At 41.5% G+C, this 24,897-nt stretch overlaps 1 protein-coding gene across 1 annotated transcript in view; it reads left to right on the top strand.

The window, feature by feature from the left end:
• The window catches only part of LOC120516062 (sodium-dependent neutral amino acid transporter B(0)AT1-like), a 64,615-nt gene extending 39,875 nt beyond the window's left edge, over nucleotides 1–24,740 (top strand). Inside the window, exons 7-12 of the mRNA XM_039737509.1 lie at nucleotides 5,946–6,074; nucleotides 9,267–9,423; nucleotides 13,668–13,872; nucleotides 13,967–14,126; nucleotides 18,501–18,663; nucleotides 22,761–24,740. Of these exons, the coding sequence (XP_039593443.1) occupies nucleotides 5,946–6,074; nucleotides 9,267–9,423; nucleotides 13,668–13,872; nucleotides 13,967–14,126; nucleotides 18,501–18,663; nucleotides 22,761–22,967 (1,021 nt within the window). The 3' untranslated portion in view covers nucleotides 22,968–24,740. The remainder of the gene's footprint in view (nucleotides 1–5,945; nucleotides 6,075–9,266; nucleotides 9,424–13,667; nucleotides 13,873–13,966; nucleotides 14,127–18,500; nucleotides 18,664–22,760) is intronic.
• The last annotated feature ends 157 nt before the right edge of the window (nucleotides 24,741–24,897 follow it).

Here is a 24,897-nt window from a genome sequence, read left to right as displayed (position 1 = left end):
GAGGAAAAAAACGTGGGGGTTGGTGGCAGGACTGGCACTCCAGCCTCCCTAAAGTACCTCACCCTGTTCTGTTCCACTCCATCTGAACCAGTATGGTGCTGAGATGTCACCCATTGCATGGCTGCACTTGGATCCTAATCTGGGATCCTGAGTTGGATTGTCATGTGGTGGATGTGGCAATGCGCAGTATCGGCGTGTGCTCATGACCTCTCTCTCTCTCTTCTATAAGAAACTGGCCGCCTGTGCTGTGAAGCATGTTCATTTCTCTTCACTTATTGTTATTAAAAGATTGATAACACTTTAGTTTAGGACCTGCAAAAATGCATCTATCACATATTTACTCTTATGTAACGAGACCTTACATGAGGCTTCCTTTGGTCTTCATAACACTTACAAAACGTCAGTAGACGGGCCATGTATCTCTGTGCTGTGTGGCATATTGACATGACGGTAAAATTACTTGTTAATATGAAGAATTTGCAGGTCTTATACTAAATATGTACTGTCTCAGTTAAGCCACCTCAGACCGCTCCAAAGTGACGTTGTAGGTCATATTTTAGTGAGTAAACTCTTTACTGGTGTTTTGTAAGGCCCATAAAAGTGTTTGTTAAGGTCTTGATGCATAATAGGAAATGAGTAACAAATGTATTTTGGCGATACCTAAACTAAAGTGTTACCAAAAGATTATATCAAGAATTTCTAGGGTTGTGCAATGCCATGCCTGCCTCTTGAAACTGGTGCCCTGGGCTGTTTCTCTGGCGTCCCAAACCCATGGTGGTAAGGACTATTTTGCCACTTATTTAATCCAATTCGGAGTCACAGGAGCTGGACCTTATGCCAGCTGTGAGAGCCATTTGTTAGTCAGTTAGGTCATGCGAAGTTGATAGAAGTGTTTTCTTAGTTATGTTAAAGTGTTTGCCTATATCTCAGTGCACAGTCAATGGGTGGTTTTATTGTAACCCCTGCAAGCTAAATTGTAAATGGAATATTCTAATTATTTCCTGTCATTCTGACTACAGACTAGTTCAGTTTATGATCTGCTTTACGGCAGCACGGTGGCGCAGTGGGTAGCGCTAGGTTTGCTTCTCGGGTCCTCCCTGTGTGGAGTTTGCATGTTCTCCCCGTGTCTGCGTGGGTCTCCTCCCATAGTCCAAAGACACAGACATTACTCAAAGTTACTGTCTGCTTTAACATGCATTTTTATTACTATTTAATTTAATATTGTTTCTTTGTATCAGTATACTGCTGTTGGATTATGTGAATTTCCTCTTGGGATTAATAAAGTATCTATCTTTGTTTAATATAGTTCCTTCCTTCACTATAATATATATCTCTATAAAATCAGATCGATCTATCTATCTATCTATCATATAGTGCCTTTCACACCTAACTATCTATCTATCTATCTATCTATCTATCTATCATATAGTGCCTCACACAGTGCCTTTCACACCTATCTATCTTTGTTTTATATAGTTCCTTCCTTCACTATAATATATATCTCTATAAAATCAGATCTATCTATCTATCTATTATATAGTGCCTTTCATATCTATCTATCTATCTATCTATCTATCTGTGTATGCAGGTTAGGTGCATTGGCGGTTCTAAATTGTCCCCAGTGTTTGTGTGTGTGTGCCCTGTGGTGTGCTAGCACCCTGCCCGGGGTTTGTTCCTGCCTTCCGCCCTGTGCTGGCTGGTATTGGCCCCAGCAGACCCCCATGACCCTGTAGTTAGGATATAGCGGGTCAGATAATGGATGGATGATCTTCTTTGCAATTGGTAAGACATGGAGGGCAAACAGTTTCCAACCATACTGAATGCATTGAACGCAATGAATTTATTGAAGGTATTGAGGTACCAAAGTGAAGCCTGTGTAAGTTTGCCACAGGAAAGTAACAACCTTTAAGTACAGAAGTAACTAAAGTTTCAAAGGAGAAAGCTAAAATTGTAATGAAATAGAGAAGAAACCTTCCCCTCCTTTTATTCTGCGTGCGTAATAGGCTTTTTTGAATGTTTGTGATTTATTCCTTTTTTAAATTTTCACTAAACTTTATTGGACTGAGAGATTTCTTTTGTTATGCGTTTGGCTCCTGCTGGATCCTACCTTGCCAACTCAGTAGCTGCTCGACTTTGGGAACCTAGAAAAGATGCAGCTACGGCAGTAATTTAATTCATTTTAAGAGATGTATCCACAAAGCTATCCCCTGTATGAACCATTTTTCAGATTACAGGATAACAGAAAGCTGTGACCTATCATGTCTGTGTCAGCTACACTGCAGGGACATCTTCAGATGAGATGCCAATCCATCACTGGGCACGTTCCGGCATGTGCCCACACTCAAGTCTTTTTAGAGGCATCATTTTAGGGCCAAGTTAAGTGCTAACTCTAAGCTAGCCTGGCTGATCTTTTATAAAGAATAAAGTGAAGAGAAATGAACATGCTCTACTGCATGAATGGTAAATTCCTGAAAAATGGTGGCCAGTAAATTACAATCCATTAACAATTCATCTGACAGAAGGGAAAAAGTGAACAGAGAAGTCGAGCAGATCTGTGGAATCACATAAGCTTTTACTAGTTGGGCATGACTGATCTTATATAAATATATCTGTCCTATGTGAGTCTGCATTATTACTTTTGTGTGCTATTTATTCATTATTATTGCCATCCAATTTTAATTTTCTTTGTTTTTCATGCAACATTTTCTTTGCCATTTTGTAAAGCACTTCGAGTTACATCCTTTATATGAAAAATGTACGACAGAAATAAATGTTGTTATTGTGAGTGTGCCCTGCGACGTACTGGTGCCAAATTCAGGGCTGTATTCTGCCTGGCACTGAATGCTTCCAGCATCCCAAATCCAATCAAAGAGTTTATTGTCATTGTGGTTTTTCACAAAGAAATTAAATCAGTAACTACTCAAGTCAATGCCAAAAGTATAATAAACAGAAAAAATAAGGAAAATACAGTATAACAACATCTAGCCACTTGGTATCGGGCCCAAGCCTGCATAAATAGAGAGCGTCAGTGTCAGAAGGCATCCCGGCTATAAAACTTAGCCAAAACCTTAATGGCAGAATCAAACCAATGAGCTTCGGAAAGTGCTGGGGCAGAAAGAAAAGGGCTTTACTGAGGAGGAGGTGCAGGTCCGAGCTGTACGGAGAAGGCTGATCAACAGCATCAACTCCACATGGAAGTGGGAGAAGATGATAAGAAAGAAGAAGAAGAAGAAGATGATAACATACAACAACAGAATAGAACATAAATTAAGGACTGTATCATTTCTGGACAATTATATATATTGTCATTGCACTTAAAATAAATCCAACCCGCTATATCTTAACTACAGGGTCATGGGGGTCTGCTGGAGCCAATCCCAGCCAACACAGGGCGCAAGGCAGGAAACAAACCCCGGGCAGGGCGCCAGCCCACCGCAGGGCACACACACACACAAGGGACATTTTAGAATCGCCAACGCACCTCACCTGCATGTCTTTGGACTGTGGGAGGAAACCCACGCAGACACGGGGAGAACATGCAAACTCCATGCAGGGAAGACCCCAGGAAGTGAACCCAGGCCTCCTTACTGTGAGGCAGCAGCGCCACCGTGCCCCCCACTTAAAATAAATGTCACTGAAAAAAAAGGAAATTCATTATTGCATCATTATTTAAATTATGACCTCACTTATATTTAGAATTCAACTTAAGGAAGGTCCTTGGATAACAACCGTTTCTGAACCTGCTAGCATGGAGATGAATAGTTTTATAATGCCTATTAGAGGGCAGAAGGTCAAACTGACAGTTACAAGGGGGAAATGGATCTTTAATGACCTTAAATGTCCTCTTCCAGCAGCATGATGTTTAAATATCTTCCCCTACTGGACGTTATGTTCCTGTGATCTTCTGTAGTGTTTTAATAACCCGCTTCTTGTTCAGCTTTGGTACAACTGCCATGCCAAGCTGTGATACAGTAGAGTAAGTTAATAGGTTTTCTATAGCACACCTCTGTGGTGGGCTGGCGCCCTGCCCGGGGTTTGTTTCCTGCCTTGCGCCCTGTGTTGGCTGGGATTGGCTCCAGCAGACCCCGGTGACCCTGCAGTTAGGATATAGTGGGTTGAATAATGGATGGATGGATATAGCACACCTATAGAAGTTGACCGGCAGCTCCTGGGGTAAGTTTACGCTCCTCAGCCACCTGAAAATACTAAACAAGTGTTAACTGCTCTAAGCTGCTTAGAAAATGGATGGACTGATGGAGACCACAATGTGTTGAGGATGCTTGGTGCATACAGCTCTTTGAAGATATTTTTCCAAGGCGGATCAACTGTCAGCTAGATGAACAATCACAACCTTTTCTTAAAGGAATACTCGACACAAAAATGATATTTTTCTTTTGTACTTTGTAGTGGCGGCCAAGGAAATATTGGAATCCCATACATTCATGCAGGATGGAGTGAAAGAAGTTTAAGAAATAATAGAAGCCAACAGTGACCAGAGCTCTAAAATGATGTGAAAAACGTCTGTGGAAAAAAAGTTACTTGTGTCGCATAATCCCCATGTCTGTTATCCTGTTGTTTGCTGAAAACATGCAAAACAAATGTCTTCTGTTTTTTGCAAAAATATTGTTAAATTGTTATAACATTGTGCATAAGCAGTAGAGACTAGAGACTCATGGGAATGACCTTTCAACATGAAGACCTGCCTCTACCCTTCATTCATTAGTCAAGAGTCCTGTCTTCATTTCAATTTCTTTCTGCTTCTTTCCTAATGAACATGGGTTTATTTTTCTTTTTCATTAGTGTACTGTGTTAAGTCATGTGCCAGTGGCCCATGTTATTGGTACACTGGGCAGGGCCGTTTGAAGGAATTTGGGGGCCCCAAGCAAAATGGACATGGAGGCCCCCGCACGCACGCAAAGGAACCACAGCATAGCCATACAGTTTAAATTCACTCACACTTTATATAAATAAAAAAGGTTTATAGTGCAAATACTGCTGTTGCATATAAAGTGCATAAAATTTGAACATTTTCAACAATTGAACATTTGCAAAAAACACCACTGTACCATAAAATCAAATATACATTAAAAAAGTGCACAATAACTAAATCCAACATACTTAAAAACACACACACACATACATACTCACATTAACATTTTTCAGTTCTCTCAAACATGTGCAAATTATCTAAAACTGCTGTTTGCGAGCCTTGTTTTCTGCAAAGGCAATCACAATGTCCTCCATGTCCAAAGACTGGCAAACATCCCGCTCAATTGACTTAAGTGCAATAATTTTCTCTTCTTTCTTTTTTGGCTTCCTGAAGCATAATTCCGCTTCATGACTGCCGAGGAAGTTTTGTATTTTGCCGGCAGCAGAGATCGCGTGGTTGGCTGGCTGCTGTCAGCGAGGGGGGCCCCCTTGAGGGGGATCCCGATAACAGTGTCATTGCACTTTACTGCATTCACTATCAATGGGGCGCTCACACAGTTTGTCGCTGCATTTTATTCTTAACCAGTCGTTGTCTTGGGGCCCCAGGCCAGCTCGGGGCCCCAGGCAATTGCTTGGTTTGCCTGCCTTGTCGCGACGGGCCTGACACTGAGCCCAAGCCCCCCATGCCCACCCTTTTCTGTTTTAATCTGCCTGCTGTAAAGCCTGCTTCTAGAGTTTGGGGCCGGAATGGGTTCTTGTCTGTAGGCCTCACAGGAGGGCTTAGTCCTGGATTTTGTGTTTGAGTTTGAGAACTGGCACCTGTAAACATGACAGAATAATAAAAAAAAAGCTTATCAAACTTAAACTACTTCAAAATGACAACAATCCATTTTCAAACAGCACAGACTACGACATCTTGCTGAATGGCGAGAGCAGCCTGAGCCGACTTATTCATCTAAGTGTCCCAAATGAACATCTGATTGGAATTAATTTCATGTCGCATTTCTGTTTTCCAGCAACAATTGTGAAAGAGACGCCGTCATCATTTCAGTCATTAATGGCTTCACATCCATTTACGCTGCTACGGTTATTTACTCCATCATTGGTTTCCGGGCAACTGAAAGATACGACGACTGCATAAGCGGGTGAGCAACCACAATGGGAACGTTTAATCGTGCTAAGCAACGTGAGGTTATCGGCATAATAGTGAAATGTAATATTCTCTGTTTAAGCAATAGAAATGCTTAATGGTTATGATTGGGGCAGTTAGACGATTTTATCTCTCATTTATTTCATTTGCATAAATGATGTACCATTAGGTGTGCAGAAGAGCCATTAGGACGGTGGCACAGTAAAAGGTCCACAAGCTTAAATAAAGGCCATAAGAAAATAAGAGAGTGGCTATAAAATTCATTTGCCCTGCTTGGCTTCCTGCCCTTTTTAACTGTGGTTATTATGAATGGCTGACTCATTCAGGTTTAATAACTGTTGGTTTCAAACTGGCACAAAATTCAGTGGTTAGTTAGCCATGCTGCCTTACTGCCCCAGGGACCTGAGCCACATCGCTCTCTATGCATGTTCTCTCCATGTTAACTTGTAATGTCTTTGGGCACACTGGTGCCCTCCTGATCCCTTAAGTGTGCCCATTATGCTAAATGGCCTACGTAAACTGAGCTCACATCAGCGAGTGTGGTCTGTGATGGACTGGCATCCCACCAGGGTTACATTTTTGCTAAATTTAGATTTCATTTTCCAGCACCCTCACCACTCTGTGTTTGGCTGTGGGTTAAGAAAATGAATGTAACTACTGGTTTCAGGTTTTAAAAAAGTACATAAAAATATTTATGGTGCAGCAGCGCTGCCTCTCAGCCACAGGGACCAGGATTGCATTTCTGTCTACAATATGTCACTCTCGGTGCCGAATGGCATTTTCTTTCCAAGTCAGTGCGGGTTTCTTCAGCTACTTCCCCAAATCATTACAAGCATTAGTTAAACAAAAGAGCTTGATGGGCTGAATGGTCTACTCCTGGTTTTATTTCAAATGGTTTATGTATCTCAGAGATGGGTGCAGTAGGTTTGAATTGCAGTAATGCATATGGAATATGAAAGACTGTCATCTATCTATCAAAAGTTCACTGACGAGACTGCTATCATGGGCTGTGTCAGGAGTGGGCAGGAGGAGGAGTACAGGAACCTAATCTAGGACTTTGTTAAATGGTGCGACTCAAACCACCTACACCTGAACACCAGCAAAACCAAGGAGCTGGTGGTAGATTTTAGGAGGCCCAGGACCCTCATGGACCCCGTGATCATCAGAGGTGACAGTGCAGAGGGTACAGACCTATAAATACCTGGGAGTGCAGCTGGATTATAAATTAAACTGGACTGCCAATACTGATGCTCAGTGCAAGAGAGGACAGAGCCGACTATACTTCCTTAGAAGGCTGGCGTCCTTCAACATCTGCAATAAGATGCTGCAGATGTTCTACCAGGCGGTTGTGGCGAGTGCCCTCTTCTACGCGGTGGTGTGCTGGGGAGGCAGCATAAAGATGAAAGACGCCTCACGCCTGGACAAACTTGTGAGGAAGGCAGGCTTTAATGTAGTAATGGAGCTGGACAGTTTGACATCTGTGGCAGAGCGATGGGCGCCGAGCAGACTCCTGTCAGTCATGGAGAATCCACTGCATCCACAGAACAGGATCATCTCCAGACAGAGGAGCAGCTTCAGCGACAGACTGCTGTCACCATCCTGCTCCACTGACAGACTGAGGAGATCGCTCCTCCTCCACACTATGCGACTTTTCAATTCGACCCAGGGGGGCAAACGTTAACATTATACAAAGTTATTGTCTGTTATCACTCTTTAATTTAATATTGTTCTTTATCAGTATGCTGCTGCTGGAGTATGTGAATTTCCCCTTGGGATTAATAAAGTATCTATCTATCTATCTATCTATATAGTGCCTTTCATTTCTATCTATCTATCTATCTATCTATCTATCATATAGTGTCCTTCCTATCTATCTATCTATATAGTGCCTTTCATTTCTATCTATCCATCTATCTATCTATCTATTATATAGTGCCTTATCTATCTATCTATCTATCTATCATATAGTGCCTTTCACATATCTATCTATCTATCTATCTATATAGTGCCTTTCATTTCTATCTATCCATCTATCTATATAGTGCCTTTCATTTCTATCTATCTATCTATCTATCAGGTGGTATCTTGCTTGGCACTCAAATTCCCTTCAACCCATCACTTCACTAAGTGGGACAGAGAGTGGGTAGATGTGTCGAAGAAAACCCCCTGAGAAAGACAGCACAAGTTCAAACAATTAGATTTTTATTCAGTCACAGATGAGTACCTGCGGTTGGCTGGCGCCCTGCCCGGGGTTTGTTTCCTGCCTTGCGCCCTGTGTTGGCTGGGATTGGCTCCAGCAGACCCCTGTGACCCTGTAGTTAGGATAGAGCGGGTTGGATAATGACTGACTGACTGACTGACTGATGACTGGATTTACGTTGCAAGGCAGAAGAGCAAAGTTAAATTTTTTCGATTGGCTTTTTAAAATATCTTCTTCCTCCCCCTTCCCCTTCCTTATTTAAAAAACAGAATATCGTTTACTTTAGCATTTTATTTTATTACGCTAATGGGCCATCTCTTATTTTTTTCACTTGTCAGATAGACCCTAAAGAAGGAAAGGTCATCTTTTGCTGTGTGAAATAGACAAGGTGTTCCTAAAGAAACTGAAAATTATCAGGGGTCAACCACACCGTCTTATGACAGACGCCTGTATGAATAGCCTGACGTTATCGTAAAACGGCCTGGTCAGCTATTAACCCTAAGTAGCTTGCAAGCAGTTCATTTTTCTTTCACAGACGACAGATGATTTTGCATTTAATATCCTGAATAACACAACTGTACTGTACATCAGATAGACTCACAGCTCCAGAGATTTGAATTCAATCCCAGGCCCCATTTTTGTCTGTACGGAGTTTGTACTTTTTCTCCACGTTTTCCAGCTTTCTCTCACATCCCAAAGATGAGTGGGTGTGTAAAGCTGAATGAACCATTGACAGTGGTCTCCCACTCAGCGTTAGCCCATGCGATGTCTTGCCTTTAGTGCTGCTAAAATTTGTTCATCTATGTAGCAGAATAAAAGAATTCAGAAAATTAAAGAACACAGAAATGACTCACGATGAAGAGTGCAATGTCACAGTTTCCTAATTGAGCCTAAGGCAGCCTCATCTGGAAAAACAAAAAATGGATAGCAAGTTTTTGACAAGAAAAATGAATGCATAAACATTTTTGTTCTTTTTTGTCTTCACAGAAATATCGTGACCCTTATGAATACTTTTAATTTGCCTGACGGCAACATCACAGAAGCCACCTATGAACAAGCCTTGCAGTCATTGAACAGCACCTTCCCCACTGAGCTATCGAACCTGAATCTGCCAACTTGTGACATGGAGAAGTTCCTGAGTGATGTACGTATAAAACGAAACATATTATTTATTTACCAGTAACGGCGCACTGCACGATAACGTGTAGGGAATCCACTTGACTTGATCATTCCTAGTTTTCACCCTCTTTCTCTGTACGTTTATCATTCGTTTGCTCAGAGGTTGATGCGCTTGCTGTTTTCTGAGCAGATCTTCTTTTCTCCACCCTAGCGACCCGCTTCTTCTCTTCTTCTGTTGGCATCTTTTCACATTAAAACTGATTAAGTTAGTTTTTTGTGTTGCAATTACTTAGTACGTTTTTCTTAATTTTTCACTTAAGCTGGCACTTAAATCATTCTTGGGGCAGATTGAAGACTTAAGATATGACGAGGTAGGCGAAGTGACAGTGAAGGTGGTAGGGAATGAGAACGGCTCCCTTACGCGTGCACCACACGTCCGCCCTGCTGCGTGCTGCCGAGAGTTGATTCTACAATAAAATAAAATAAAAATATAAAGAGCAATAAAAATCATCACTCCGAAAGCAGATAGCAGATGTCACGTAGTATGTGTGTACCAAATTTCAAGTCAATAGGTGAAACGGTCTGCAAGCTACAGGTGATTTAAAATCCTGGACAGACAAACAAACAGGCACGGTAGCGTATTATAGAAGAAGATTGATTGATCGATTGATTGTATTATTTATCATGCAAGTCTCTATCCATCGTATTATATGTTTCCGGTGCTTTATGCATCTTCATTTCCCTTTCTATATATATCTATATATCTGCGGTATAATCTGCCACCCTGCCCAGTATTTATTCCTGCCTTGCGCCCTGTGCTGGCTGAGATTGGCTCCAGCAGACCTTCGTGACCCTGTAGTTAGGATACAGCGGGTTGGATGATGGATGGATGTCTGACAGCTGTTCATGTCAGTCAAACGTCAGGTAAGCGTGCATCATACCACATGCACTTCAGAAGAGGTCATCCACCTGAAGCTAAGCATGTTGGGCCAGGCCAGTACTTGGATGGGAGACCATCTAAGAAGAAGCTTTGGTATGGACAAGGCCAGCAGGTGGTGCTTACCCTGCGGTCTGTGTGTGAATCCCAATGCCGCAATGCAGTGACGGGGACACTATGCTGTAAAAATTGGCACCATCCTTCAGATGAGATATAAAAACCAAGGTCCTAACTCTCTGTGGTCATAAAAGACGCCTGGGCATCTTTTGTAAAGTGTAGGGTGTATACCGATGTCTGAGTTAAATTGCCAACCACAGCCTAGTCATTCACGCTCCCTAATCATCCTCTTTCCCTAATTGGCACTCTCGCTCTCACTCCTTCATCACCAAACAGCTCTCGTATGGTGAGAGTACTGGCAAAAAAATGGCTGCTGTCACATCATCCAGGTGGTGGACATTGCTGGTGGTTGAAGTGGCCCCCCACTCTCTATGTAAAATGCTTTGAGTAGTGAGAAAAAGCCCTATATAAATATAATTATTATTATTAGTAAGCCCCTTGTGATTTTGCTGCTATTTGAGGTAAGTTAATCATAAAATAAAAATTGCTCATCTAAGAATTGAACGTAGGAGAAAAAGAATTAAGTGTCACCCTGTAAGTAAAAAATGAATAATAAATAAGTGCTCAGTGCTTATGATATGTTACACTAAAATATACTACGGTGGGCTGGCGCCCTGCCCAGGGTTTGTTTCTTGCCTTGTGCATGGTGTTGGCTGGGATTGGCTCCGGCAGACCCCCGTGACCCTGTAGTTAGGATATAGCGGGCTGAAAATGGAAGGATGGATGGACACTAAAATATATTCACGGCTGCATTATCTGCATATTAAATAATGTATTGGCAAAGCTCCAGACCTGCTATTCATCATGGCCTAAGACAGACCACATCTTCACCCTTTAGCTCTTATCTCCATTGGCTACTTCTTTCAAAAATTATAGTCATAGACCCTCCATAACCAACAACTAACAACAGAATATCAATCAATGCCATTTTAACATCACTTGAATGGGACTCTGCTCTGTATGAAGTGTATCAAGCCAGCAGTGTTTTGTAGATTTGCCAACTAGTCCAAGTAGTACTTCGGAGGGTGTAGCAACACAGTCTGTGCCAACTCTGCTTCAAGACTCACAGAGGGTTTGTAAGTAATCAACAGAAGTTGGGACACCTGTGCAAATTGTCTGCTTCAACTTGCAAGGCTTCATTTATTTTCAGTGCTGCAGAACATCTCTAGGTTGTTACCTATTATCATATTTATGCGTGTATCACGCGCACATTTTTTACTGAAAATTAGCATTAGAAAATCAAGTGCGCGTCATACACGAGGAAATGTAAGCGCAAGCTTCTGCTTCTGCTTGGACTCTCTCACTCGCTCTCTCTCTCTGTCTCGCTCGCTCTCTCTCTCTCGCTCGCTCTCTCTCTCACTCTCTCACTCTCTCTCTCTCTCTTTCTCTCTCGCTCTCTCTCTCTCTCTCTCTCTCTCTCTCTCTCTCTCTCTCTCTCTCTCTCTCTCTGCTCTCTCTCTCTCTCTCTCGCTCGCTCTCTCTCGCTCCTCTCTCTCTCTCTTCTCTCTCTCTCTCTCGCCTCTCCTCTCTCTCTCTCTCTCCTCTCTCTCTCTCTCGCTCACTCTCTCTCTCTCTCTCTCTCTCTCTCTCTCGCTCTCTCTCTCTCTCTCCTCTCTCTCTCATTCGCTCTCTCACTCTCTCTCTCTCACTTGCTCTCTCTCTCTCTCTCTCTCACTTGCTCTCTCTCTCTCTCGCTCGCTCTCTCTCTGTTGCTCTCTCTCACACCCTAAATGCTTCCTATACAACCACAACGTGCGTCGTCACGGGGCAAAACGATTTTCGCGATTTTCTTTGTAAAAATTAGGGTGCGCGTCTTACACGAGGGCGCGTGGTACACGAGTAAAAACGGTAGTTGTTCCCTGAAGACCCATTTGTAATGTTCTGGTATTTCCTCCTGTTTTAGTTTTTGCTAAGATAAACTTTAAATGTAAACCTCTGACAGTTTACTACGGAAGCCGAGAGAGGACGTGTAATATCGTTATTTTTTTAAATTGTTTCCTCGAGATAACAGATTAATTTTACTGAGATCTTGAGAAAATTAACTTTGTTTTCTCGAGATAACGTAATCATTTTAACAAGATCTCGATAAAACAAAAGATCTTGTTTTCTCGAAATTCTGAAATAATTGTATCTTACGTTTAATGTTTAGCTTATTGAAGACACATCCTGTTTGAAATGGAAGAAGAGCAGAACTCCGTTGATCAGCGCATCACGTTTTTGTTCAATCAAAGGCTGACGCAGGCTGAAATAAGTTTATGCCTTAGTTTAGAAAATAATAACGTTAGCGTCTGTCATTTAAGAAGATGGTTAGCAAGGCTTCAGCTGTATAGGCATCGCAGTCTAAGCGAGCAAAGGTTAAATTTAGTTTTCTCGCAATCGCGATAAAATTAGTCTGTTATCTCAAGGAGACAATTTAAAAAAATAACGATATTGCACGTCCTCTCTCGGTTTCCGTAGTTTACTGTTTACCTTTTCACCTTTTTAGGTCATTCATTGCATTTCATAAGAAGATAAACTCTAAAAACTGAGGTGTTGTAAAACGTTTGACTGGTAGTGTGTATACCTATATATGAATAATAACCAAAAAGGGACATGTAGACACACTAATATTACAAGGTATGTTGTAATTTGATGTACCAATGAAAAACTCCCAATGTTTTTGGTTGCTGTCTTGATTTTTTTATGGTTGATATCTCGATATTAGCTGATGTAAAGCTGGTCCCCCTTGGAACAACTGCCTTTAGTGGAGGAGTTTAAGTATCTTGGGTTCTTGTTCATGGGTGAAGGATGATGGGAATGTCAGATTGACAAGCGGATTGAAGCGGCAGCAGGTGTTCTGCAGGTGCTGTACTGGTCCCATGGTGGTGAAGCGGAAGGCGATTGTAAAGACAAAATGGTCGACCTATATTTCTGTCCTTAACTACGGTCATGAGCTGTGGGTAATGACCGAAAGAATGAGAAATGAGATATCTTCGCAGAGTGGTAAGGCTGGCACTCCGTGACAGGGTGACAAGATCCTCAGAGACTTTTAGCACAATAGAATGATAGATAACAGGCTCAAGGTGCAGAATATCTAATTAAACAGTGTATTGCATTAATCAAAAGAGTTGTTTCTGAGTTTAGAAAAGGGCTGTAGGATTCCCACCCTTCCACACAGCCTACCTGTTGAACGCTTACCTCTCTTTGCTGAGTCTGCATTCTTTTTTCTTCTGTAGGGTGTTGAAGGCACTGGCTTAGCCTTCATCGTCTTCACAGAAGCCATCACAAAGATGCCGGTATCCCCAATCTGGTCTATTCTGTTTTTCATCATGCTCTTCTGTCTGGGACTCTCCTCCATGTTTGGCAACATTGAAGGAGTCCTCGTGCCACTGCAGGATCTGAAGGTTTTTCCAAAATCATGGCCCAAGGAAGCAATCACTGGTAAGGAAAAAAATGTCACGTTTAGGGGCAAATGACTGGATTAAAATGTCAGCGTCTGTATTGTTTTCTCCACTGCTGTGTTACTCTGTTGCAGGTACCATTTGTCTGGGCTGTTTCCTGCTCGCTATAATCTTTGTACAGTCGTCTGGAAACTACTGGCTCGCCCTGTTTGATGCCTTTGCTGGGTCGATTCCTTTATTAATTATTGCTTTCTGCGAGATGGTTGGGGTTGTGTACCTGTATGGAATTGACAGGTAGGACATTGCTCTCTAATTCTTTCTCTGGGATGCTTTAGTCACCCGCTTCACTGCCAAACTGTATACCCATTTCTCTTTGTTGCATCTAACAATAAATATTTTTATAAATATCCATCCATCCATTATCCAACCCGCTATATCCTAACTACAGGGTCACGGGGGTCTGCTGGAGCCAGTCCCAGCCAACACAGGGTGAAAGGCAGGAAACAAACCCCGGGCAGGGCGCCAGCCCACCGCAGGGCACACACACACACACCAAGCACACAATTTAGGACCGCCAATTCACCTAACAGCATGTCTTTGGACTGTGGGAGGAAACCCACGCAGACACGGGGAGAACATGCAAACTCTACACAGGGAGGACCCAGGAAGCGAACCTGCTGTGAGGCAGCAGTGCTACCCACTGCGTCACCATGCCACCCTTTTATAAATATATAGTGTTTTATTTATATAGCTAATATGTCCTACATTATTGCATTACAATAACTTACAGTAACATATACTTCTCAAGTCAACCTGACTTATTCAAGGTTGTGGGGGCTTGCAGCTTATGCCAGCAGAACTGGGCACATGGCAAGAAGAAGCCTTGGGAAAGGCCCACTCACACACTGTACTATCAGGGCATTTGTGAAACTCAGCAGGTACATTTAAGAGGTTCATCTACACACACATTTAAAGATTAACACACATACATACAGAGGTCCTAACTAGACAAAGTCTCGGGCAATGCCAATTGCCAGCCACCCTGCAATATTCTGCTTCTCTACATAGGGACTCACTATCACCAGCACTAACAAACATACAGGTGTCATCGTGTTACACGACAGCTTAATCACTTTGGCTAGAGGGCCATTTTCTAACCAGCAGTGTCTTATTTCTACCAGACCTCTCAGAATTGATAACCTCGAGGGCAAGAAAGCAGCAATCTTACCACATTAGGTGCCCTCACATTTACTTCAGTCTCTCAAGGTTTAAAGACAAAGTATAGAAATGTAAACGTAATGGGGGTATTTATTAACATAAAATAATGCCAAATGGAAAGAAGGTATAATAGAAAATAAAATTGCTATTTGTCTTAGAAAAACCTAGTGAAAAAATAGCAATGTGAGGAGTGGATGTCGTCTTGGGCCGATTTTGATTTAGCGGTCGGTGGTATTTATAGGTTACGCTTTCTGATGTCCACATTAGGTGGTCTCGTGTCTCGACCTCTGGCGTTGCTTCTTATGACGTTCCACTTTCGTCACCTTTTCGGTCCCTTGGACGAGACCAATTTTGCCCCAAGAACATGTGACATTGCACACATTTGATTGGCTGGCTATCCTTATGATGGATGATTTTCCTCCAAGTCTTTGCTAGTCCTACAAACATTGCCAGGCTTTCAACAAAATGAAACAGCTGTCTGCAAAGTTATAAATTACTGGTGCAACACAGAAAGAATGTATTAGAGCTAGAAACAGCCTGGTTTATTTGAGCAAAAATGAAAGCTTAATATAAGCAGTCTATAGTTTCAAATATAGGGTGGTCCAGATCTAATTATGCAATTTTCATTACGCTATAACTTAAGTTTATTACATAGAAAATCACCTGAAACATCCCGGACCATCGAGAAGTGTGCGAAGTGACAACATAAAGAATCGTCTTCACGCCGAACTGGAATCGTCCCCACATAAATCAAAGTCATCCAGATGATCTGAATCTGCATAATTAGACTGGACCACTCTGTATTGAAGACTTTCCACTTCAGGGCACACACATACACAAAATGAACACGGGGCCAATTTAGAATCAGCAGTTAACATACCCACCATGTCTTTGAGGATGTTGAAAGAAAGCTGGAGGAGCCAGAGGGAGAGCCACACAGACACAGGACTAACATCCATGGGGGTGGGATGATGGCAACTCTACTCTACACCTGCATAAAAATGGAAAAAGAAGGAGACAAAAAAGTTATTATTTAATTATGAGACACTTTTTAATACAGGGTCAGCAGAAAAGGTCTCAAAATTTGAGCCAGTAACACTTAAGGTAGCCATTATAGCAGCTACAATATTAACAGTTTACAAATATATCATTACTTATGCTATTTACAATAGTGTATCCAACTCGCTATATCTTAACTACAGGGTCGCGGGGCTCTGCTGGAGCCAATCCCAGCCAACACAGGAAACAAACCCCAGGCAGGGCGCCAGCCCATCGCAGGGCACACACACACACACACACACAGCCCCATGATAATTTAGAATCGCCAATGCACCTAACCTGCATGTCTTTGGACTGTGGGAGGAAACCCACGCAGACACGGGGAGAACATGCAAACTCCATGCTGGGAGGACCCGGGAAGCGAACCCGGGTCTCCTAACTGCTAGGCAGCAGCGCTAACCATTGCGCCACCCTGCCGCCTGTAAAATGAAGGCGCTATATTGCGCCCGACCCGGCACAGACTGACCCAGAGGCACGTGTAAAAGCACAAAGACTCCACAGGCAATACACAGTCCCACAAGCACTTAACTCCACACAACACAACACAATCCTCTGGCGGCACCACTCCTCCCAGGCAACCTTGTCCTCTTCCTCCCGATTCTGGCTCCTGAGTGGTGGCTGCAGGCTCTTTTTGCAGCCCACCTTGAAGTGCTCCAGGTGGTGATTGGCTGCACTTCCGGGTGTGGCTGCATTCCGGCCTACAGAGGCTTGTTAAGCCGTGTGGCTCCTCCAGGTGGTGGCCATGGAGCCCAACAGGTCTGAGTCCTGAAGTCCCACACCTGTGGCCCCGATGTAACCCAGGAGGGCTGCCACCAAGCATTCCAGGGGACGTAGAGTGCATCCCATGGCTGCTCCCCCGCATCCAGTGTTGAAGGGGCGTCCCGGCCGGGCATGGGACCCGGCCGCCCGTCACACGCCCTACACTAGTATAGATTATTAAAATTGTCATTGTCAGATGTCTGATTAAAAAGGCTAATAATACATTTTACAACTTGCACACTACCTCAGGCTTATAAATGTGACAAATTCACTTACAACAATTTCCTCTGAAGCAATATCAATATACAGTACATAAAATGCTAAAGGTTGTGTCTGTAATGCAACTACTTGCAAGCTCTTGGGACTATAACTTTGATTCTGGTTATGATACGATATATGCTGGTAAAAGTAAAAAAAGGGTTTGCGTGTTTCCTACAGCAAACTACACAGAGAAACTGAACGAGGACGTGACATGGCAGAAAGCAAACAAACAGCCGTGACATCTGGGGGTTGATTAGTTTTGAACCTAGTATTGTAAAACTTGACTTGAATTCAATAAAGTGTAAAATGAAACAAAAAAAAACAGCAGTGACATCTGCTGAGCATTAGGCAAATTGCAAAACCCAATTACGTGACAGAAAGATGAAGAATGACAGCTCCAGCATCGGCAGAGTTATCAGAATTCATGTTTTTCATGTGACAAGTGCAACGGCAAACTGATCGAGAGGGTGACATGGCTGCTGAGCTTGAAGCAGTCTGACTGCAGACCTTTAGCAGCAGGCCACTCTGTTGTTCCTTTAGCCACAGGACTCCTGTGATGTCATTCAGGGGCCTGTGGCTGAAGATAGCAGTGAGTTAGGTTTGGAAGGTCCGCCTTCTGATAGAAGTGCAAGTGACGTTTAATGAATTGAATATTAGGTTTCTTTGCCTGTTCTTTTCTAAAATGCGTGCACACCATTATTTTTATTATTAGATTTCATTGCAACATTTACCGATCTTTTGCAGATCACTCGTTGAGATCATCTGAAGTTGCCAGACTTAACAATGTAACTTTCAAAGTATAACATCATCTGATTAAAATATTATAGTATATGTGTTAAACTGGGGAAGCACGGTGGTGCAGTGCCTTGTAACAAGGGGACGAGAGTTCCAGTCCCAGATGCACTCTGCATGGAGTTTGCGTGTTTTCTCCGTGTTGTGTGTAGAATTTATCTGGGGGCTCAACTTTCCTTCCACAATCTGTAGGCATACAGCTTCGTACAACTGTCAGCAGAGTGTGTGTGTGTGTGTGTGTGAAATGACACAAAGGCAGTGTGCACAATGCTTGTCACATTCACTGTGACCCTCAATAACCGGGTTCAGAAAAATCAATGGACATGTTAAACTCTGACAGTGCACCATAGAAATAATCACAAAACTTGAGAGTATTTTTAGTGATAAAATAGTGGGAAAAACTCCTTTATCTCTGTACTTTTGACGCACACTTTCTTGGATTAGTGGACACGTTAACACGATGCAGTGGTGTAAGACTGCCACTCTGTGGCTGAGTGTTATACTTCATGTTTCTTCAGGCAGCACCTCGTAACTTCACTCTCATGTTTTCTTTGTACCTGTACTCTTTCTGTTTCACAGATTTAATAAAGACATTGAATTCATGATTGGCCACAAGCCCAACATATTCTGGCAAGCCACCTGGAGGGTGATCAGTCCCCTCATCATGCTCTTCATCTTCCTGTTTTATTTTGTGACAAAAGTCAACCAAGAACTGCTGTATATCGCATGGGACCCAGAATATGTAAGTAAACTTTCTTTTGAGGAATAATGTTCAACCAACACACAACCTTCTGTTTCTGAGTTAGTATGACCGAGTCCTAATTTCAACTCTGGTACTCTGTGGTGAGTTTCCAATGTCTCACCCTCCATATGTGAAAGGATTTTCTTCTACAAACTAAAGATGTGCACAGAAGGTTCAAAGGTGACTTTATAAGTGAATGTCGAGGCCACCACCACAAAGAAACCGGAAAAAGAAACAGAAAGAGAGTAGGGGTCAGTACGATTTTAGAGCCACCATGAATAGTTATTATGATGAATTGAACATACAGAGTATCAGGATTAAGTTAAATTGAAGTTATAAAAGGCCATGTTAAAGTAATGTGTTTTCAGCAGTGTTTTAAAGTGCTCTACTGTATCATCTGTTCAGTTCAGTAACGTCAATACATTTCTGCATAAAGTAAGAGAATAAGTGATAAACAAGTGTGACCATTTCAGTTATTATGATCTAGTAGGCTAATGAAGAGAAACAGCAATTCACAACTTGGCATCAACACTCGATAGCACAAGTAATATTATATAGTGCCTTTCATGTATCTATTTATCTATCTATTATAGAGTGCTTTCTCATATCTATCTATCTATTATAGAGTGCCTTTCACATATCTATCTATCATATAGTGTCTTTCATATCTATGTATCTATCATATAGTGCCTTTCACATATCTATCTATCTATTGATTATATAGTGCTTGTCTATCTATCTATCTATCTATCTATCTATCTATCATATAGTGCAGGGGTGGCAAACTCCAGTCCTGGAGAGCCGCAGGCCTCGCCTCATAGTTGTTTCTTATTCTTTAATTGTGAGATACAAAAAAAGCCAACACATAACCAGCTCCCCTGTGCCCATTACACAATATCTGAAATTAAAAAGAGATGATGGTCTTGGTAAGGTTGATCCCTTAGGTCACCAAAACACGGTGCTCTTAGAAAGAACAGAAAAACAACCGTTTTGAAATGTGTAATGTGCAACAAGACATGGAATTAAATAACGGGTTTAATGAACAGCAAGAATTGGCTTCTCATTAATAAGGTGAGTGGAGTGAAATTGGTGGAGTTTGAAGCCCCAGTTTAGCTGGTCATCTGTTAGCTCATTTCACGTTTCATTTCTGCTTGGCTGGTGTTACTGATTAGGAAAAGGATTAGAATGAAAACCTGTAGCCAATGTGGCTCTCCAGGCCTGGAGTTCACCACCCCTGATATAGTGCCTTTCACATCCATCTATCTATCTATCTATCTATCATATTGTGCCTTTCACATCTATCTATCTATCTATCACCCCACAATAACTCAAATCTGTCGCTATATGAGTGCACTTTCTCTGTTGATGAAATAGACTTAAGCACAAAGTACATCCAAACCGTTAATGGAGTAAAAGAAAGTCATACTGTATATCACAAAGAAAGACAAACACAATGTAAATATCAAATTGAACATACCTATGTATCAGCCTGGGCAGGCTATTCCAGATTTTAGGTGCATAACAGCAGAAGCATAACAGCAGAAGGCCGCCTCACCACTTCTTTTAAGTTTTGTTCTTGGAATTCTAAGGAGACACTCATTTGAGGATCTGAGGTTACGATTTGGAATATAAGGTGTCAGACATTCCGATATATAAGATGGGGCGAGATTATTTAAGGCTTTATAAACCATAAGCAGAATTTTAAAGTCAATCCTGAATGACACAGGTAACCAGTGTAGTGACATCAAAACTGGAGAGATGTGGTTTTATTTTCTTTTCCTAGTTAGGATTCTAGCAGCTGCATTCTGAACTAGTTGCAAGTGATTTATGTCTTTTTTGGGTAGTCCTGAGTTGAGTGCGTTACAGTAATCTAGTCGACTGAAAACAAACGTGAACTAATTTCTCAGCATCTTTCAGTGATATAAGAGGTCTAACTTTACTTATGTTTCTTAAGTGAAAAATGCTGTCCTAGTGATCTGATTAATATGTGATTTAAAATTCAGATTACAGTCAACAATTACCCCTAAGCTTTTTACCTCCGTCTTGACTTTTAATCCTAATGTATCCAGTTTATTTCTAATAGCCTCATTGTATCCATTATTGCTAATCACTAAGATTTCAGTTTTCTCTTTATTTAACTTGAGAAAGTTACTATTCATCCATTCTGAGATACAAGTCAGACATTGTGTTAGTGAATCAATAGAATGGGTCATCAGGTGCTATTGATAAGTACAGCTGTGTGTCATCAGCATAGCTGTGGTAGCTCACGTTGTGCCCTGAGATAATCTGACCTAACGGAAGCATGTAGATTGAGAAAACAGCGGACCCAGGATAGAGCCTTGTGGAACACCATATGGATATCATGTGTCTTGAGTTGTAATTCCACAACTAACAAAAATTTTCTCCCTGTCAGGTAGGATTCAAACCAATTTAAGACACTGCCAGAGAGGCCCACCCATTGACTAAGGCGATTTCTAAGAATGTTGTGATCAATGGTGTCAAATGCAGCACTCAGATCTAAGAGGATGAGAACAGATAAATGGCCTCTGTCTGCATTTACCGCAAGTCATTTACTACTTTAACGAGTGCAGTTTCTGTGCTGTGATTTGTTCTAAAACCCGACTGAAATTTATCAAGAATAGCATGTTTATTGAGGTGGTCATTTAACTGCATAATGACTGCCTTCTCCAGAACTTTACTTAAGAAAGGCAGGTTAGAGATGGGTCTAAAATTTTCAAGAGCTGAGGGGTCAAGATTATGTTTCTTAAGTAGGGGTTTAACTACAGCAGTCTTAAGACAGTCTGGGAAGACCCCAGTATCTAGTGACGAATTTACTATGTCAAGAACATTATCAATTAGCACGCTGATACTTCTTTGAAAAATTGTTGGTATCGGGTCAAGGACACAGGTGGAGGGTTTTAATTGAGATATTATTTTTGTAAATCAGGTAAATCTATCCTAGTGAAAGAGTTTAATTTGTTTATAACAGGATGCTGGGGTTTAGGAGGATCCTTAGTGTTGGAGGGATATACTATGTTATTTCTAATATCATTAATTTTTTGATTGAAAAATACAGCGACAGCCTCACAGGTTTTACTGGAAGTACTTAGGAGGCATTCCTTTGAGTTACCTGGGTTTAGTAGGCGATCAATTGTAGAAAATAAGACTCTGGGATTACTAGCATTGTTATTTATAATCTTGAGAAATAGCAGCGTCTCTCAAGACGGACAATGTTATTGTATTCTGTTATTTTAACTTTTAATATTTCATGGTGGATAGTAAGTTTAGTCTTCCTCCATTGATGCTCAGCTCTACGACATGTTCTCTTTAAATCAGACACTCTTTGGGTCTTCTATGGTATAACAATGCTAGAAGATTTTTAACTGTCTTTTCAGGTGCAACTATGTCAACAGCAGCTCTCACTTTAGTATTAAATCTTTCCACCTTACTATTTACATTATCCTCACTATTATAGCTGGCACTATAAACGGACTGATTGCTTAAAATGTTTGTAAGTTTTAAAGCTGCTGCCGAGTCAAAGAAGCGTTTTTTAACAATATGCTTCTCATGAGTGTTTTTTATCATTATTTCTATATTAAAAAGTAGAAGAAAATGGTCTGATAGACCAATATCAATGATCTGCTTTATATCAACTTTCAGTCCTTTAGTAATCACTAAGTCTAACGTATGGCCTGCTGGGTTAGGATATAGCAGGTTGGACAATGACTGAATGACCTTTCTAAAACGACATGGACATGTTATTTTGCAATATGTGTGTAGTTTCAAAATGTGGATCAATACTCAGTGACATTTTTGGTGTGAGAAATGGACAAATGCAGCAATTTTCAAGGTTTTTCTTTATAATGGGAGCCAGGTACTCATAACCACCTTTATAAAATGCAGAAGTGGGCTGGTTATTTTTTTTAATGTATTAAATTTGCTTCAATTTAGAACAAGATTTCATGTGGTACATTAATATATACACCAGGATTGTGAAAAAATAACCAACTCAAAAATATCAAACTCATCCTTTTATATAAAAACCACCAGCACTCCGCTAACTCACTTGTGTTGCTCTGCCCCTTCTTGTCTTTCAGGTGAATTTTCCCACCCTGAAGAAACTGGGCTACCCCAACTGGGTTTACGTCATTATTTTCATCTTGGCTGGAATTCCAAGTCTGTCCGTTCCCATCACTGCCATTTTCAAATGGATTCGTAACCGGTGCAGAAAGGGAGAGGACCACACACACCTCATGACAGTCTCCTCGGTGGTATCTATGAAGCAGGTGACTGGAGATATATAAAATTTCACAATGAACTCTGATAACAGCCATCTTTGATTAACACGAGTGGAGAAAACATCCTCTGCATGTATAGCATAGATCTGCACAGAGGGGAAGTTTCAAGGACAAGCTAAAGTTCATTTTCTTGTTTCGGGAGACCAAACAAAGCCCTCCTGTTTATGAACTCATATTTAGTAACTGCTGAGAGACGTTAAAGAGGCGCAGTGTCTCCCTCACACCCTGGGCAGACTGAAATATCTGTTCAGGTGTACTGTTATCCCACCAATTTTGCAGAATTTCCCATCTTTTTTTTTTTTCCTCCTAAACTTAAAAGTCCTGGAAATAAACTGTTTACAGAAATATTTATTTAAATTTGCACTTTCTGGGTTGATAGATTACACAAGTTTTCTTTTTATATATTCTCGCTTTGCATTTATTGAAAATCCCTAATGTTCAATTGGAAATTGTTGAATTAGAAGTGGGTTAAATATTTCATGTTGGACTGTAAGGTTGTATTTTGTTGGTTTGTTGTTTATCTCACATTGTCTTAAAGGTGAAGGATTAGCAAGCTGGGGACGTATAGCGTCATTGATGAGGCCAGACATAACCTTAAAATGCCATGTCAGACCCGGCCAGCAGTCTTTAATTGGTTTATTTCACTCTTTAACTGTGTATCTACCTGCGTAATAACAGTGCCATGTTGAAGCATTCGAGTGCTCGATTAAGACGACACGCTTTGGTCAATATGTGCGTTGTTAATTCTCATGATGTGGACTGAAATTCTCTGTTAAGATCTAAACTTCTCAAGTGTGACTGCCCTAACGGGAAGCCACCTTCACCCTGATGCTCCCATGGCTGCCCTTCCTTTCTCTTTTACCATCTTATGGCTTACTGGTGACAAATGCTGGTCACAACTGAGCCATCACTCAATATCACCATCTCAACTTTCGGCCCTAAATCTCATAACAACACAAAAGGGGCTGCACCACACACACACTGGCCGACTTAAAGAGCTGAAACTGGGTGCTTTGTGCCACCATATTGAGACAAGAGGGCCACAGGGTGTAGTGGTGGCTCTGAGGCTAGTGATCTGCACTGGCAATCGGAAGGTTGCCAGTTCAAATCCCGTAAATGCCAATAGGGATTCTGCTCTGTTGGGCCCTGGAGCAAAGCCCTTACCCTGCAATTGCTGGGCGCTTTGAGTAGTGACAAAAGCGCTATATAAGTGTAAAGAATTATTATTATTAGTGGCTTGAATGTCTGGACTGAAAACTACAGTGCCGGACAATGCAAGGCTATTCTGCACTACTGTACTCTTATTCCAGGACAGGCAGCCCCCTATTGTTCACACTGGCTTTACTAACTGCCACCTTAACAAGAAAAAGGAACTTAATGGCGGCACACAAGCCTTAGTCTCCCTCATGCTGTATGTGACCCCTGATCTCATAGCCCATTCCAGCTGTTTAAATATTATCAGCTCCTGTTAGGTTATTTCAGTGTAAGGGACTCTGAGAAGGTTTCAGTAAAGCATTTAATTATTTCTCACACTGTCAAATGGCTAATCCTTAAGGAATTTTTGCCCATCTGCTCTTTGCAAATATCCATTTTGGGGAATATGTAACCTGAAAGTTAAAGATGCTGACAATGAACATGTTTGCTGCTTGTGGACTTAGTAAAAAAAAAAAAAAGAAAGAAATTAAAATCACATTAAAATCCATTTGATGCGTTTTGTGATCTCCTTAATCTAAACACTTGGTATGACAGACTCAGACTAATATTGTACATTCTGTTTTAATGTCAGCTTTTAAATGGTTACTCGTCACTTCTGTCAACTCAGCTGGGTCTGCGGAGCAGTTAGAGACAAGGAGGGATTATACGGGGAAAAGGGGAGGGGGGACAGTTTATCAGGACATCTGCCACCCACGATACGATGAGGACATCACAGTTCACG

The sequence above is a fragment of the Polypterus senegalus genome, chromosome 15 (assembly GCF_016835505.1).
Source record: "Polypterus senegalus isolate Bchr_013 chromosome 15, ASM1683550v1, whole genome shotgun sequence".
Lineage (NCBI taxonomy): Eukaryota > Metazoa > Chordata > Cladistia > Polypteriformes > Polypteridae > Polypterus > Polypterus senegalus.
This window is presented reverse-complemented; position numbering and strand designations above follow the sequence as displayed.